Genomic DNA, 17468 nt, shown 5'->3' with positions numbered 1-17468 from the left:
GAGGAACATTACAAATGCCAAACTACAACAGCAGTACTTTCTCAATCTGCTGTATTTCCTCCCCTCAGTTTGTCGTCTGTATAATGAATAGAAAGCCCTGCTATCTCCTATTGCAGACCTGTGTCAAAAGAATATGGGATGTTTTGATGTATTCATGACATGTATAACCCAGATATCATGTGAACCCTCAAGGAATATTTGAAAAAATGTTTGAATTTATGAATGCAGAAAAAAAAAAATCTGTTTACACACATGCCTTTTCCAAAATCCAAATATTCAGTACAGTTTTTTAAAAGTGTAGCTGAGGCTGCAACAGGGTCTTCTGTCTGTGTGTGTGTGTGTGTGTGTGTGTGTGTGTGTGTGTGTGTGTGTGTGTGTGTGTGTGTGAGAGAGAGAGAGAGAGATGAGAGAAAGAGACAGACAGACTAGAGCACAGTAACACAGCCACTGAGGAGATTTACATTTGCTGGCACAAGGCTTTATTTGTAACCTAATTTGCTTGGATCATATTTATATGGGCCACTGCTTTATCTTTTTAGATGGAGAAACTTAGAATGGGAATAAATTCTGTGGGAGATAAAATGCTGTGTTCCAGGCTCATATCCAGGGCTGAAGCAGACATTTGCCTGCGGTGTTCACAGCCTGAATGCACGACACCGCCAGCTCCCAGCGCCCTGTTTGCTCTCTATCTACTGAACCTCGCACAGCTCCCACACTGGATACATCATTTAAATGATAATGTATTTGAATACAAACTATATTAAGAAAATATCTTCATGAAGAGGCTCTTTTCTGTGCGTGTGTGTGTGTGTGTGCTTTTTCTACTGGTACATTTCAATTTCAAAACAGAACATAAAGGTGACATGGATTAATGAAAGTAAAAACTGTTTTGTGAAAAAAAAAAAAAAAAAAAATTAAACCTAAATCAATCACCATTCCCTGTCAGAATTCATAAGACCTCTTGAAAGGAAATAGTTTTGTGATTTGAAGCTTTGCCCAGTATGACATTTTGTGTCATCACGGCTGCTTTCTGTTGAAGCTATTAAGTCAACGTTACACTCCAGTCAAAAACGGGGAGGGGGGGTGCTGTTTTTCCTGCACTTTGGCTGCTGGCAGAATTGTCGTCTGCCCCGTGCCTTCTCTTGCTAGCGTCTACTGTCTGAGGCTTTGGCTGAAACAGCCACTTCATGGCAGAAAGGTCTGTGCATGCTCAGATTCGTCCGAGACATTCACAAGAGGCCTAATCAGTCCCTATTAGCTTTTTTTTTCCCCCAAACACTTTTATTATTTGTCTCTTTAGAACACAGCAAAAAAGTTATGCGCTTTTCCCTTTGAGAAGGAAAAAAAAAATCATATGTCAAACAAACTACAGTGATTGCTCTAAAATCTAGAGACAAAAAGTGCAACCGTACTAAAGATGTTCGGTGACAAAATGACAATATTGAAGATGGCATTCAAAGGCGCTGTGAAAGCCCACCTTTTCGGATTAACGTGAGAGCTATTATCTTGCAACGGCTAAAACCTTAACACATTCCACATTCAAATAGTGTCACGTGTAGTGCACGTGATGTATTGACTAAATCATTCCCAAAGCGTCTCTAAAGCTCAGTGCTAACGAGCAGCGGTAGAATAATGGAGGAGAGCGAGCAGACAGACTGGAGGTCATTTATCAGAACTGTGCTCTCTCTGTGTCTTTCCCTGCCTTGCCATGCTCTGGGAGCAAGCAGCCCTGTACCTGCCGTTAGTCAGTAAATGATGATTTATACCAGCACAAGTCAGGAGGCACGTTTTGATAAATCGGGATGAAGTCTCAGATGTAATTTTTAGGGGCTGCAGTTGTCAGACTGTGTCTTTGTGTGGTGACAAATGGGAGGACGAGTCACTCTCCCTGGTGGTTTAAGAGTGCTCTAGTGGGCAAACAACGGCCACAGGGCGCCTTTTTTTTTTTTTGATAAGTTGCCCAACTAAGTCATCCCTGTTCAGGATCCAGCGGTTCACAGATGCTCTGGCCTGGGTGAGTGCTAACGCCAAAATATTAATCAGGGAGATTGAGGGACACTCGCATCTCCCCAGTGGACGAATTCAGCTGTCACAGAGGCCATACCCCCAGGACAGCCCTCATCAAAAGAGCTGCCTCTCCCTTTCTTCCTTTCTTCCTTCATTCGTTTTTCTTTCTTTCTTTCTTTCTTTGAGCCCTGAGTGGGGTTCACTCTGACAGTATAATGCAATTTGGATCCTTATCATGTGAAATATGTTTTCAACCCCAGTCCCTCAGGTGCTCCGTCAGATGTCTTCTACTCGATCTTTTGTTTTTAGTCCTCAAAAGCATTGTATTTTGAGGCAATGTTACTTACAGCACCATGTAAGGTGATGTCTTATTAAATTACACCAAGTGCTTTGTAATGAAACATGAGATTGGCTTAAGTAGATAAACCCTCTCACTCGAGGAAGTGGAAAAAAAAAGCTGCAGCTGACAAAAGATTCGATTTCCTCTCCTGTTTACTGAGTGCTGGATATTTTCCGCCGGTCAGCAGCGCCTGCATAATGCCATTTTTGTCCCTGCAGAAATGTGCTCACAGCTCCAGTCATCAGGAGATCCCCCCCAGTCTCCACCATCGGAGCCTAATGCAGGCCTGTAAATGAAGCAGCCTGACTTACATTTCAAACCGCTGAGGATCAATAACTGCTGAGGAAAATCAGGCGTGCTGGGCAGCTCTGAAAGGGTGAGGGAGGGTGGGTGAGGGTGAGGGCGAGTGGCGGGGGTGGGGGTGGAGGAGGGGCTCGGAGAGGGGCTCTAACTCGTGCGGTTCTAACGTGGCTGGCCATTTTAATTCGTCGTCTAATGCCGGTATTTACAAAGGGCGGCTGGGGAGTAAACAGCGTCAGGCGAACCTGCCGCCCCGGCACGCTACAACTGCGGTGCACATCTCGGTGCCAGAATGAGTAAAGAGATAAGTGCAACAACAAAAACAGTGCAAAAAGTCTTGGGGGGGGGGGGGGGGGGGGGGGGGAATGTATTAACCTCTGACATTCCTACGTGGCGACGAAACAACCAGTTTGGTGATGCGTGAATCGAAAACGTGAAAAAAAAAAAAAAAATCCCAGCAAGAGCAACAACACAAAACAGCCTGCGCGTGATGAGCAGCGCTAAAATCGACTAGCCGTTCTAAACTACACTGTTCTACGACGCGGGCCCGCAGGCGTTTTACCTGGACAGGTGGCAGTACAGGCGCTTTTCTGGACACTCTGGCCCTCGCAGGAAGTCCCTCCGTTGAGGGGGGTGGGGTTGGTACAACTCCGGGTCCTCTTCTGCCACCCCCGGCCGCAGACGGCGCTGCAGGCCGACCACGTGGTCCACGTGGACCAGCCGCCGTTCACTGTCCGCGCCGGGCGCCAAGGCGGAGGAAGAGAACAAAGCGAGCCAGGGTTACCCGACAGGCACCACAGCATAACAGAGCGCTGAGCGCTGTGTCTAACACGCAGACAAGGGGACCGCAGGCGGGACAACGGCAACAGAGGAGCGCTAGCTCTCATGGTCCAATCTTTGAAAGGCACTGAGTGAGTTGATCAAGTCGGCCACACCGAAAGGGTGGTAAAATACATAACGTCACACACCCTGCTGTTGCCCTTGTCAAGCCACAACGTCCGCAATCAATCAAACGTCTATTACACCATCTATATTAATGACTGTTACTCCAAACAGGGTTTTAATGAGCCTCAAATATGGCTCACATTAGCGACAAAGAGAATGGTCCGTTCGGCATTGCAACCTGCGCGACTAACTTCTTAATATGGTAAAAAAAAAAATTTTAAAAAAGCCAAATACGAACCTGTGAACCTGTGATGTTCTCTGCTATGTACCAGCACATGTACCTCTGTATGGTCTCTGTAATATACCCTGGTTACACTGTATTGGATTTTATTACACCAATATCTTTGTTCATGAAAAAATAATCTGGGAGTATTGCGAAAGGATTGAGAGTCCAAAGTTCAGACAGCGTTTTAATCAAGCTCAAATCCTCCACTCTCTCTTGCTGGAAGTTTCAAGAAATCTGATTTTTTTTTTCCCTTTTTTTGTTTTCCTGGGAACTCGACTGATTTGTTGACTTGGGGCTTTGATCACCAGACAGACCTACGTTTTGTACTGAGTGCCTCCCTAATTCTCACCTAAATCTTGCTATGGTCAGACTGAATCATTTCCTTAGCCTCTCTCCGCGATTGATTGCTCACCACAGTGAGGGAAATTGCTCGGTGACTCGGCTCCTGATTACCTCTTAACACACAGTAGCGCCATGTCGAGCCAGCCTCGTTAAAATGCATCCCTGGCCTTCACCCATCCATTCCTTCAGCCTACCATAATAACAGCCCTCATACCACCTATGGACCAGCCAATGAGTATGCTTCTGAGGTTTCTTATTAGTAAAACTGACATTTTAGAGTGAAGCCATGGAAAAATTCTTAAAGGACCCCATCTAATAGTCTATTTGATCAAAACCTATTCACAGGGAATTTTTCTATGATTAATTTTACAATGGTAGCAAATTGGCCATCTCTTCAAACGTTGCGCAGTTTGAAACCTAAAATTGTATGGCAAGGCAACCACCATTTATTTGCCATTTCTTTGCCCTCGATGAGAGCTTCATTGATTGACAGTGTAAAAAGCAAACAATAGAGTGAAAATGTTCTTGGCTCTGGATTTCTGTCGCCTCTCAAACCCTCCATCAAAATACCCACAAACTACGCAATTCAATCAAAATTCAACGACCTATCTAATCTAGCATCTTCTTAGGAATAATTGTTTTCCCTTTTGTTCCATTTTTCCTCCACTACAATGCAATGCGCGCACTTTTTTGATTGCTATTTCTCTATTAAAACATATTCAGAACACACATCTATTCCACTTCTATGCAATTAACCATGGAATTGCCCTCTTGCACATTATTTTTCAATGGCTCATAGTTAATTGATGACGTTTCATGTCAAAACGAAAAAAATATTGGTTTTCCAGCACTTATTGCTCTCTCTCTGGTGAGTAGTTCTCAGTGGATTTGTTTTCCTTTTTTTTCCCTTTGTTCCTCACTACATGTTTGGCTCTGTTCCCTGAACAGAATGCTTCGTTGGTGCCGAACTCCGTTCAATACCAAGTGTATCCTGCAATGCTACGGAGATGCACAGAGGTATAATGTATTCTACCTCTAGTCCAGCGTGCGTCCTGGGATCTCTCTGTTGTAAGAAATGTGCTGCAGCTGTGCATTTTAATAAAGGTCAGCCAGCTTATCAACCTAATTCATTATCAGCTTTCTGCTGTTAATTCAATATAGCTGTATAAAGCACAACTACAGTGGAGAGGTTTGTCAGCTCCTCAGAGCTTTCTTAAAACATTAATTTCTACTTGGTCCCCAAGTCTGTTTGTGTTATGAGTGTAATGTGAGACAAGGGTCATTCTGTCACTGGAGACTAGCTGAAAAGGAACTAAAAGTACAGACGAAACCCTTGGCTGTCTATGAAGGGAGACTGGCTCCTCCTTCGAGAGATGACTCATGTCAAGGGGTCAAAAGTGATCAAAAGTTTAGTCTAGCTGTCCAGATATGATGGAGCTCAGGTGGGATGCGTGGGAAGGGGATATAAGGACACACACCATAGACAATCACAGTTGCCGAAGAGCTTTTTCGTCGAGCCACAATGTTCTTGGCCACGCAGGTGTAGTTGCCAGTGTCCCCTAGCCGGGCTTGTTTGATGATGAGATTATGGTCTGCTGTGATGAAGAAATTGGGGTCAGCCTTGGGGTCGATCAGCTCCTCGTTTTTCTGCCACTCCACCTAGAAACACATAAAGAAGACACGTTTCAGGATCTCCAATCTGACTTTGCAGCTTCTCCTGAGCTGCCTGTTCCAGCACCACAGCCTCTGGATTCTTCCCACAGCCTCTGCACGGTCTGAAGATATTAAACACTGGCAGGAATTTCATTTTGCCTTTGGAGAGAGCTGAGGAGGAGGATTAGCTTTTAAAACAGCTCAACTCACTAAAACAAAAAACCCAAGCCCTTCATGAATAGTTTAAAGCCTTAATAATTACCTCTCTTGCACCACTGTCCTGTACTGCACGTCTTTTAATTGGCCTTGTAATTTTAATGCCGTACAAGTACATGTGAGATACTGGGCGGAAAAAAAATAAAATGTAAAACTTCAACGTCGGACCGGGACGCTTTGTAGCACAGAATTAGTCTGATTGGTATGAATATTTCATTTAGTAGGAGTACTCTGAGATTAGCAGTGACTGCTGCAATAACAGCTTATTGGGCCTGTTAGAATCTCAGATGGCACGGTGAAGGGTAACAGCTGGCCGCAGTCTGGTCCATGCGATATAACTGCAAACACACATACATTATTGATGGCATTTCCAGATCAGCGAAAGCCATGAGTGAAGCCTCTAGTCCAAGTCCAGGTGATGTGACAGAATGCAGTGAAATACTGGCGCACGGACGCATAAGTGATGATAAATCAATGATGGTTATAATTAGCGGAGTGCTCTCTTTAATGGACTTTTTTTTTTTTTTCTTTTCCTAGGGTATTCTATGACGCTCACCTCAGCTGTAGGCACGCCTTCAGGGGGATGGCAGCGTAGCAGCACTTCCTGATCCAACGCCACCTCTTTCCCCAAAGGCTCTTCTTCAAAATTCTTTCTCAGATCTGGGAAAAAAAAGAAGGAACATATAAAAGCACTGGTCAGCACATTTTGCACTTCCATTGCACCTTCATCACCACCTTAATCATCTAATGCTGAGCCACAGATGGAAGGGAAACCAACTGTAATTACGGACATTGCTGTTCAAGGTTTGTGTGTTTAGTTCTGGTCCGAGCTCTGAACGTGTTTGTTTCATGAGTGCCCAGAATGGCCTAAATCTGTGCGAGGGATCCATATCAGTGGCTGTGGTGCTTATTACACGCTGCTTGGCTGGTTCAGAGATGGCTGTCTGTAGCCCAAGGGCAAAGCATCAACAAAAAAGAATTGCATTATCGCCCTCCTCAATCCCCCCCCACCCCACAACCCTCCATCAACCTCTCTCGCCCAACCCCACCCCCACCCCCACTACCACCACCACCGTACCCTGGCACTCAGCCTTCCACAACATCACCTAGCCCGCAGCTACAGGGACAAGTGTTGATGCAAGTCAGATTACATTTGCTCTCAAAATTACATTATTGCTGAAATATAACGTTTTTAGCAATAGTACCAGTGGTGAGAAAAATGAAAAAAAAAAAAAAATAGTTTCAAAATGATGTTTGCATAAACGTTTGTTATGACTGAGGAAAGCACATACGTAAAGCTGCCTATGGTCACAAGTACCCTTGCACGGAGACATTAAAAAAAGAGACATAAACGGAGAATCACCACCAGCGAATATGAGCCAAAGTGTGATCTAAACAAGCAATAAAGGAACTACTGCCAGTCATCTCATTCCTTAAAACACATGCCATGGCTGTCCTGAGCAATCATGCTTCAAGAAACAATAAGACGTAGAGACGGATGCTTGACATTCAATTTAATTAAACTGGATTTAATGGGACTAGGAGCGACAAAAGATGCTCCTGCAAGGTTTAAGAAATGGCTCTGGTGTCCTTATCTAACGTCACAGTGACTTTGAGGAAAACTCAGACAAGGTTGGACACAGAGGGGGTGTTTAAAGCAGCTGTTTTTTTTCTGTCTGTCTGTGTGTCTCTCTCTCTCTCTCTCTCTCTCTCTCTCTCTCTCTAATGCTGTGTTACGGTCTGTATGAAATGATGCATATTTCGGTTTGGATTAATGGAGGGAAGTTATAAAATACTTAGGCGTGAAATGGCTTTTTTTTTTTTTTTTTTAATAATGTATCTGAGATTGTGAGGAGGAGGGAGGAGGAGGAGGAGAGAGGAGAGTGTCTTTCTGTGTTCTCTCATCAGATTTAAAAGCTCCGTGCAGTGATAAACATCAAATCTATTGTGATTGAGACTTACTTTTATCATTTTTATAAGAACAAACAAAGATGCTTCAGGGACTGGAATTCAGTGTATTTGTTTCTGGCATTACCTTTGAGCTGATGTGCAGCTCCTCTGTTTTGCATTGATATTTATTTTATGTGAGGTATCTCCGCAGCGTGATTTCCTAAAACCTAATCACATTATCGCACAGTGAGATATCAAACCCCACATAGCCTCTTGAGGCAATTACTGAATGTTACGATACAGATTAGTCAATTTCCATGCCGCAGGCTCAGACTGATCAAACTTTCCAGTCAAACACTGAATAAACCATAGAAAACCATCTGAATCGAGCGGCTCTTAGAAAGACAGGCTTGAAGTAGATGTACTTGATTGGGCAAATGCAATTCTGAACTAAGTTTTAATAAAAAAAAAAAAAAAAAGTATGATGATACTATGAATTTTCCACAGTGAATTAAAATGTGATGAGGGCTCTTGGACTGATGCTGACTTTGATTAAACCAAAGATAAACTTGTCTTTATAGCAGTTTTTCCCCTTCCTCCACTTCACCACACCACACCACAAATCATACTCTAGATACGAGTTCCATTTCGGTCCGAGTCTTAAAATACGATAGCAAGTTCAACTCACAGGCAATTCGCACATATGCCTTTTGACTCTTCTGGGTTCCTGTAGTGCTCCAGGCCACACACTGACACCAGTAATCCTCCAACCCAAATATCTTCTCCACCTGCTGTCTGGTGATATCAATCTTCACCTGCATCACAGGCAGCCCTGGCCAAGGGAGAGGAGAGCACAGTCAGAGAAGAGAAGAAAGCCCATCTCAACATTTATCACCAAAGAACACCAACCAAATAGCATAGCTGTCATCATTTAAACAAACAACAGGACTTTACATGAGTATAGAACAGATGTAGAATTGGACGTTGCATAAATAATGGGATTACTTTTTTTTTTTAAAGACTAGATTCAAGCACTGTTTTAGCCACCATTAGCAAAAACCAGAGGTTGTAAACCAGCACTTCTAGTGTGTATACAGGGGAAATTCTGTTGTTCAGTCAAAAACACATTAATAAATAAAGAAGCTGGAATATTTATGTGCGCTTTCAGGGGGACATATTTTTTCTTGTATGACGTAATTTAATGTGTGTACATTTACACAGTTGGGTTAATGGGTATGCTTTATCTTAAGCCTGGGTTGTCTGGTGGGAGAAAAAAAAAAGTTAATTTGCTGTCATCTTAATTTATCAACCACCACAGATGATTGAGTAATGTCTAGAAATGGTGTGAAGTCAACCTACAAAATAATTCAATTTTAGTTGACAATTATGAATGAACATCATCAAAGGACAGACAACAAAATGTATATGCTGGCTAGGATAATCCATAGTGTTTTTTATTTATTTATTAAATTTCCTCTACTTTTGTGTGGAGAGCATGGGGGTTTGAAACTCAGATAATTTTTCATTTCATTATCTCTGGACCTTTTCTTCAACCTCTAAGCCTCTCTGATATTCTCTCTATGGCTATCGCTCATCTCTTAATACAAAAGCGTGACCTTGACAACATCCACATCTCTCTGTCCTTCTCTTTCCCTCTCTGTGTTTCCCCCCCCCCCCCCCTCTCTGAGCAGGTCGCAGTGCTTTTTCTATACTCAATGGACACTGTTTACTATTTCCTATCTGCTCTTAAGTGTTGGTTCTCAAATCTCTGGTCATTTGTGTCTTGCTTTTTTTTTTCTTTTTTTTTTTTTTATACACAAGGTGAGTCAACCTTGCTTCTGCCTGTGATACCTACATGCTCCACAGTGAGCTGAAACATCCCTGACAACATTTCCACAAAGAATAAATAGCAGGAGACTGAGATAAAAAATGACATTGATTTAGGCATTCAGCCATTGGCTCTGGTTTGATCAAATGCCATAGGAGTTCCTTTTAGAGTAAGCAATGTACTCTCCTCTGCACATGGGAGTTGTAGGGGTATATCTCTGAGCTGTCTGTCAAAAATCAATGCAAGGAGCATCAGTCACCTCTAGGCAGAGAGGGGAATCTGCAGTAGGGGAGGAGGGTCACATTTAAATCCACATGCCAAAATCTCAGTTGACAGAAGAAGCACATGTGACTACCATTAGATCTACATTAGCCCAACACCACATGGCAGGACATCAACATCTGAGATGGCTTATCTGGTCACACCTACACAGTCTCAACAACACTTCACTGCTGTTCATAATAAGGAAAAACAGCTCTTCTGTGAGTCCAAGCCTCTCTCTATATGGCAGTTCTGTAATATGTCGGTTGTGCAATGCTTTAAACAAGACTGAGGGAATACGTCTAGCAAATATTGCATCAACATTGGGTGACATACGCATAAAATAAGGAAAGAAAAACAGAAGCTAAACATACTATCGAAATGGATCAGATTAATGATTTTCTTCATTACCTATCTCCTGTTAGATGAAAAATGATCAACAAAGAAAAACAGATATATGGAAACCTCACAGGGAAGCTATTTTAAACACAGACTGCCTTGGTAATTGCATTTTGTTTCTCATGCTATCTCTTTTCTTCCTAATTACTTGGAATGAGTAACTCAACCCAGCCTCATTCAATTAAATAAAACTGACAAAGCACTCCAATCTAGTAGCCATGCATGGAAATGACATCTTATTGCATGATAGATTCTGTGGAAAGACAAAAAACAAAATGTGGTGAGGTAGCTTGCTATACATTGCATACTTGTCCGAATCCTTTGAAAATACTGTTAAAGCCCTCACTATGTCAGAAAAATAAGTCATCGCTGACAAAGCCATTTGAGATGATCCTTACTCTAAAACATTCCGCAGTGCAAGCTGTTAGGATGTAAAGATGAAAATATTAAATATAGAAAACTTCAAATATTGAATGAAGCTCATTTGTACATAGCAGGGCCCACAAGGCTTATCACAGTTGAGACAACAGCCAAAGTAATTGTTTCATGTCTTTGTGTGACAAAACCTTGCGAAATTCCCCAATCCAGCACAGATTTAGCATAAATTCAACGTTTCCTAATTTCGCTAGTTTTTTTTTGCTTTCTCATTTCCTTACAGTTCATTCTGACATGGGATAAAACCCTGAAAAAGGTGCAAACTAAAAATTCAGACAGGTATTAAAAAGCAATGATACCACTTTGAATTCTGGAGCCAAACCTTGAACCAAGTGCATTTTTCATAAGAGTCCAAGAAAAAAAAAGGTTGGTTAATTCTAAGGCAAAGCCCACACTGCAATGCACATTTCACATAGCACACTGTGAAAGTCAGTGGTTCAGAACGGAAATATCAGTGAGACCCTATGACGACCTTGCCTCAGTCCCTGAGGTAAACCGGTGATTAAGGTAGATGTTACTCCCCTGCCTCTCAGAATCCAGCCCCGTGTCAATCACTCTATTGAGAGGAGGCTTTTGAAAGAGCTGGTGAAACCGCCTGAGAGATGTATCATTCAGTCATGAATGTACAGGAGAACTTTCGAATTCTACCTTTGCTCGCAAAGATGATACATTATTACAACCGCGCTAGACGAACATCTGCTCGGTTTCTCATTGCGGCGTGGATAACACTCCCAAAAGGAGCAACAAACCATATAAAAGCGAGGATGTTCTCCTCTGCTGGGTGGCAATGAGATGCATTATTCAGAGATGTTATCCATTTGAATGTGTGAGTAACACCTTCCCCCCGTAACAAAAGGCTGTGGTGATGGGGTGAAAAAGGCTGTTCTCCTCTGTTCCAGCTCTGTGAGTGTATGCGGATGAACCCTCTCCAGAACACAGAGAGAAAGCTTGCAGAGTCAGGGTAAACATCACTGGACTCATTCTTCCGCCACTCAATACAGAGCCTTGTCTGGGAGACACTTTATTTTTCTCACTCACTCTTGTTTTTGCTGCCTGTGACCCCAATTCCACTGGGGTCATTTGCTTATCAAAGGCCCAGACAGAAACTGGCAGGTTAGAGTGTGTTTTCATTGTGACCGAGGAAATTCAATTAGGCTACATCTAGTGTGTGGGGAGCTCAGATTCATCAATGAATGTTGGGATTAGGGTCACATGCCTTACATTGTGCAGGCATAGAACTTTGGAGAGAAAGGTCACAGACCGCTCATTGCTAGGAAAGAGGTTTTTTTTTTTTTTTCCTCCACATCCCATTCAGTTATTGGATCCTAGCACAGAGCACCAGAGTAATGAATGGTGTAGATAATTATGATATTACTGTTTGTTTCAATATTCAATTGTAATAGTGATATTTATTATTAGTTAAAATGACATGTGCAATCATCCATTTAAAATCATTCCGTTTCAGGGCTGTTTTTAAACATAATTGCGTTGTGTTTCATGATTCAATCGACATTTCACGTATTTGAATCACAGTCATGTTCCATTTAGATACTTTATTATGGTACCATAATTTTGTTATTATTTGACGCAACCATTAAATGGGTGCAAAAGTCACTGGTTCCAATAATCCTAAACTCATTTAAGAACACAAAAATCAAACGGTTCTGATCAAACAGCCTCCGCACCAAAAGAATCATCAAATGTTAGTGGTGGATATCAAAGTAACAGAGTCTTCATAAGCAGAGTAGTCTGCTGTTCGGTCTGTGTAACCCAGTGGGGAAAAACAAGACAGGGAATGTGTGGTGCTGCCAGTATTGGCTCTAATGAGAAGATCCAGTCCTGCTATACACGGCTCTGTCCTATTAGGCGGGAAAAGGATGACATGAAGCAGCATCGATGACCTACCAGAGGGGCTGGCACATGCTGAGGGTTGAGCATAGTCAGTAGGGCAACCTTTTAGGTCAAGGTTTGCCTCTAGTTATGAAAGGCTTTTCAAGTGCTCCTTTGATTGAACTGTCTATTCTCTCTTACAATGAATGCACAGTCCAAGGCCCCTACTAGTGCTTCAAAATGCCATTACAGATTATTCAAGGTTGACAAACCAGCATGCAGGTATGTCTCCAATCAATCCAAACAGGATTTGGCCAATGCCACTTCAAGGTGAATTCCTTTTCAGGGAGACGTCCACAGGGTTCATGTACCTGGGAGTCTCGAAGAGGAGTGAGCCGTAATGAGGACACAATGTGTAAGACGACTGACTAGCAGAGGGGACACTGACAACACAAAGAAAACAGAACAACCCTCTATATAAAAGAACATAACGAAAGTCATGTATTTGACTTTCTTAATAATTAAAATACAGACCTTCACAATATTCAGTTGTTAAAAGGAAGCATTAGCCTTTAAAGGTGTAAAGCGTGGGTATACAGCGACTAAGTAAACAGGATCAGGTTAAATAAATCCACAATAGAAAGTTACAGCAGTACAAGTCATTTTTCTCATCTCTGTTCAAAAACGTTCATCATTCATTGCATTCAAAATTATTATAACAGCATTGTTGAAGGTGTGATTTGTCATCAATCTGATAATTGATTTTTTTTTTAATCTAACGGCATCAACACCTTCATCCGCAAGTACCATGATATTGAATTGTCAGTGTCAATTGTCGTAATTTATTACACTTTTCATGCTAAATTGCCCCCCCCCTCCCCCTCCCCCCCTCCCCCCCAGAGACTGTGGCTTCGTTTGTTATGGTATTGGATCAACCTGTTATTACCATGGCTCTCTGTAGTACACAGTAGCCTTGAAATAAACCTAATGCTGTTTGCACAGATGCACAGGTGTTCACAGGTTTTCAGGTTTTGATAAAGCGTTAATTTGTTTTAGCAATTTTGGATTGCAAGCAAAGAACTGAGTACACGTACTAATTATGTTAGCTGGTAACAATAATATTAGGAGAAAGAAATTTGTCAATTCAAATTACAGTCAAAAGGGAACAGATGTCATAACCCTTATTAATACTGTAATTTCTTGTATTTTACTGATAATTTCATCTTCATGAACAACACCTTCAAGGCTAGCCATAAATAGCTGTATAGGTTTAGGCCAACAGACATGTCACTCTAGAACCCTTATGCTTTAACCTGTGTATTCAACTTCAGCACAAATATCTATTCCATTCAAAACCTCAGAATGTCTGAAGCATCAATTATAATCACCACCAGTGCTATCAGATGCAGCAGCAAAACACAGAAACCTGCTTTAAATTCTGTAATGACAGAGAGCACGCCCCCCCCCCCCCTTACCCCCACCTTGGATAGGAAATAAGTGATGCTACTTGTTAGCAGCTACACTGTCCATCTGGTACAGACTGTTGCACTGAGACATCCAAAAATCCGAAATCACACTGATGTTCTCTCTCTCTCTCTCTCTCTCTCTCTCTCTCTCTCTCTTTGTCTGTCTGTCTCTCTCTCTCTCTCTCTCTCCACACTTGCACATTAATCTCAGTAGGCCTTCTGACCGGAGGGGTCCCTGTCAGCAAGTAATACTTTGGCTAATCCAATTAAGGTTGAAAATAGCTGTGAGTGGCTACCAACAAGCATCAATTGTAACAAATGTAAGCAGTCAGTCAGTTTTTCTACAGAAGCAACGAAGGTATCTTGCAACGTTAGGCGTAATTGCCACTTTTTTCAAATCGTGGATGAAGACTGGGTACTCAAGAACGTAATCAGCAAGACTTAGACAAAGCAGTATAATTTACTAGTTAATGATGGTTAATGATAAACATTTACTAATTTCAAATATTATTCCTTGATTAAGTTGTTTCTATTGTACTTCAAATATTCGGTTTTCGTAGATTAGATCACATTGCTGATCTGCAATCAACCATTCCAGCTTTGAGATTTGAGTTTGCAAATCCATTCACAACAATTCCAAACCTTTCACAACAATTACCAGCCCACAAAATGCCTCCTCCATCATTGAGACACATGAATGACAGAGACAGAGGTGTGTTCCTGGTTGACAGTGAAGAGCTATGTGCTTTAATATTTGTTTGAGTGCTGCGTGAATGTGTCTGGTGAAACATTCCTCAGGGCCAACACACAAAGCAAAAACTGTCATCCAGTGAGTTCCTCTGCCTATCAGAAATCTCTGAGGACTATTTAGCTGTCATGTGCCTGCCCCTCCTGGCTTCACTATTTTTAAACCAATTTGAGTTGAGCAGGTGTTGATGGGCAAGTATTGTTGTTAGGCGACAGAAATGTCTTGCCAGACATGATAAATACAGAGGCGTTCTTCTCAGATAGTGCATGTGGAGGGGGAAAAAAAAAAAGATCAAAATCCACAGCAAGTCAAAACCATTAACAAATAAAAGCAGTTTTACTTCGTAAAAGTCCACACTGTTGAATATTCCTAACATATCTGAACATGTATGTGAAATAAACTGTGAATAATTCTGAACAAAAGACAGACAATAAAGGAATAATCTAATCTCAGAGTATCATCAATCTAAATGTAGTAGAATTCAGATGCACGTGCTTTGGGTTCTGTACTTTTAATCATTAGTTCAAAGAGTCATGATCTGGAAATCCACTGGTATGCGCCGTGCATAAAATAATATGTACAGTTTCACTGAGCACAGAACCGCAACAAATGCTCAGAAACCTCCAGGTTTTCCAAACTACCGATAGTCCATTGATCCTCCAAGTTAGATTTGTTCAGACTGGAAAGATCAAAGCTTAAATTCAGTGGTACAACGCCACTGTTGTGTCCAGACTGCACTCTGAACAATAACAAGGACACAGCTCTTGATGAAAAAGTAATTACTTATTTGCCGTAAGCTATAGGCTAAATTGAAATGGATTTGTGTGGGAGTGCAAACTGTGTCTAGAATGAGCAGATAGGAAGATGCCAGCTTTGTTGTTGTGACCAACTGTGTTTTTCAGACACCTTATTCTACTAATTGCTAATGATTTGAGTCACACCATGTTTTTGAATTAACCCAGTCTGATAATTGACCTTTTTTTAAGGTCTGTTGTTAAATGAAAATCACAATATTGCCAAATAATTTCAATGAATGGTATTTTAAGATATGACAGATTTTCTCCGTTGCTTGAATGTATTGGTCACAACAGAATTCATGTTTTCAAAGCACTTAACACACCATTTACTTTTACAAAATGCACAGACAATCTCAAAACAGGGCAGATGAGAATGAGAACGGCAGTTTGACAATATGAGAATTTTTCTGTGGTAGAACGTCCTAACACTGTCAAGATGCCTGCCACAAATCAAAATAGCTACTGTAACAAAAGCAGTAAATACCGAAAACAGTCTTCAAAATTGTGCATCAGTATGTAATGATTAGACAAATATTTACTAGACTCATCAATAGTTATGGATTGTACTTATATTTTTCATAGGCTCAGAAACTCAAAAAAATATAAGTTGTCGTTTTTTTTTTTCGGGGGGGGGGGGGGGGGGGTAACTATTATAATAGAGTAACTGAATAATGACAATTAGCATATGCAACAAGATTGGGAATTAGACAAGTGCCTGTCTGAATGACTGAGAGGCCTTTAGCCAGCTCAGCTCATAATCTTTGAAACTCACCAGTATTTGACTATGGATATATGTGATGCTTTGGCAGACAATGATATCAACACAGAGTAAAGACTTGATGAAAATAAATAAATAAATAAATAAATAAATAGATAGATAGATAGATAGATAGATAGATAGATAGATAGATAGATAGATAGATAGATAGATAGATAATCCATATTGTATCTAATACTGTATAATCACCGTTCAGCTCAAGATTCAGCTTTTTGATAGTAATTATTATCTAATGTGACTGTCACATCCTTTTTTGATGTGATCAAATAAAAAAGAATATTGTGCTAATATCTTGTCATTCTAATAAATCAGTCAATCAAATAAATACTGAGTAAACACAATTTTGCTATCCATCCCCATTTCAATTTTTTTTCCCCTGGGTATTTTAATGACAGTTTGATTCACCTCGTGCAAGCAATTCAGGTAAAAGGGGGAAAAATAAAAACAAATTCTAGCTTCAGCAAAAGAATGGATATTTCCTTCACACCAGTGACATCAAGCATCAAACTACTAACAGGCAAAACTTCAAATGGGCATCACATTAGCTTCCAGTCAAACTGTTCTGTTTATACACTTTTCTGTTTTAGGGAGTGGCAGCTTAATGCTGAAGGTGTGCAACAATGCACATCCACACATGGGCGCTGACCTGCAAAGGCCAGTTAATGGAACGGGCTGGCAGCTGTAGCACTGGAGCAATTGACCTTGCCATCTGCTTTTGGTGCCTCGTCGCCAAATTGTTTCCCCATCAGCCATTCCGACAGGATGAAATACAATTCCCATTATAGGCAATGCTGCTAATAATGCATTATCAATTAGCCCCTTTGCTATTGATCGATGCATAGCAGGTGGTATGAACCCATTAAGTTCGTTTAGGAGTGTATTGTCCTCTTCCTCCTTCTCTTATTTCTCCTTGTTCATTAAAGACTGTCCCATAGACGTATCGGCTTTTACTTAAATCCTGGTTAGATTGCTCTTCGATACCCCATTAAAGATCATGTTTAATCAAC

The 17468-nt window shown here is 41.3% G+C and overlaps 1 protein-coding gene across 1 annotated transcript in view; it reads right to left on the bottom strand.

Annotated features, from left to right (window-relative positions):
• The window catches only part of unc5a (unc-5 netrin receptor A), a 114120-nt gene that overhangs the window by 25552 nt on the left and 71100 nt on the right, over nucleotides 1-17468 (bottom strand). Inside the window, exons 5-8 of the mRNA XM_030765530.1 lie at nucleotides 8608-8751; nucleotides 6586-6689; nucleotides 5639-5819; nucleotides 3210-3377 (exon numbers count right to left, since the gene is read on the bottom strand). Coding sequence (XP_030621390.1) covers nucleotides 3210-3377; nucleotides 5639-5819; nucleotides 6586-6689; nucleotides 8608-8751 — 597 coding nt within the window. The remainder of the gene's footprint in view (nucleotides 1-3209; nucleotides 3378-5638; nucleotides 5820-6585; nucleotides 6690-8607; nucleotides 8752-17468) is intronic.

Source organism: Chanos chanos, chromosome 2, assembly GCF_902362185.1.
Source record: "Chanos chanos chromosome 2, fChaCha1.1, whole genome shotgun sequence".
In the NCBI taxonomy this organism is placed as follows: Eukaryota; Metazoa; Chordata; class Actinopteri; order Gonorynchiformes; family Chanidae; genus Chanos; species Chanos chanos.
Note: the sequence above shows the minus strand (reverse complement) of the source record. Positions and strands in the feature narration are given on the sequence as shown.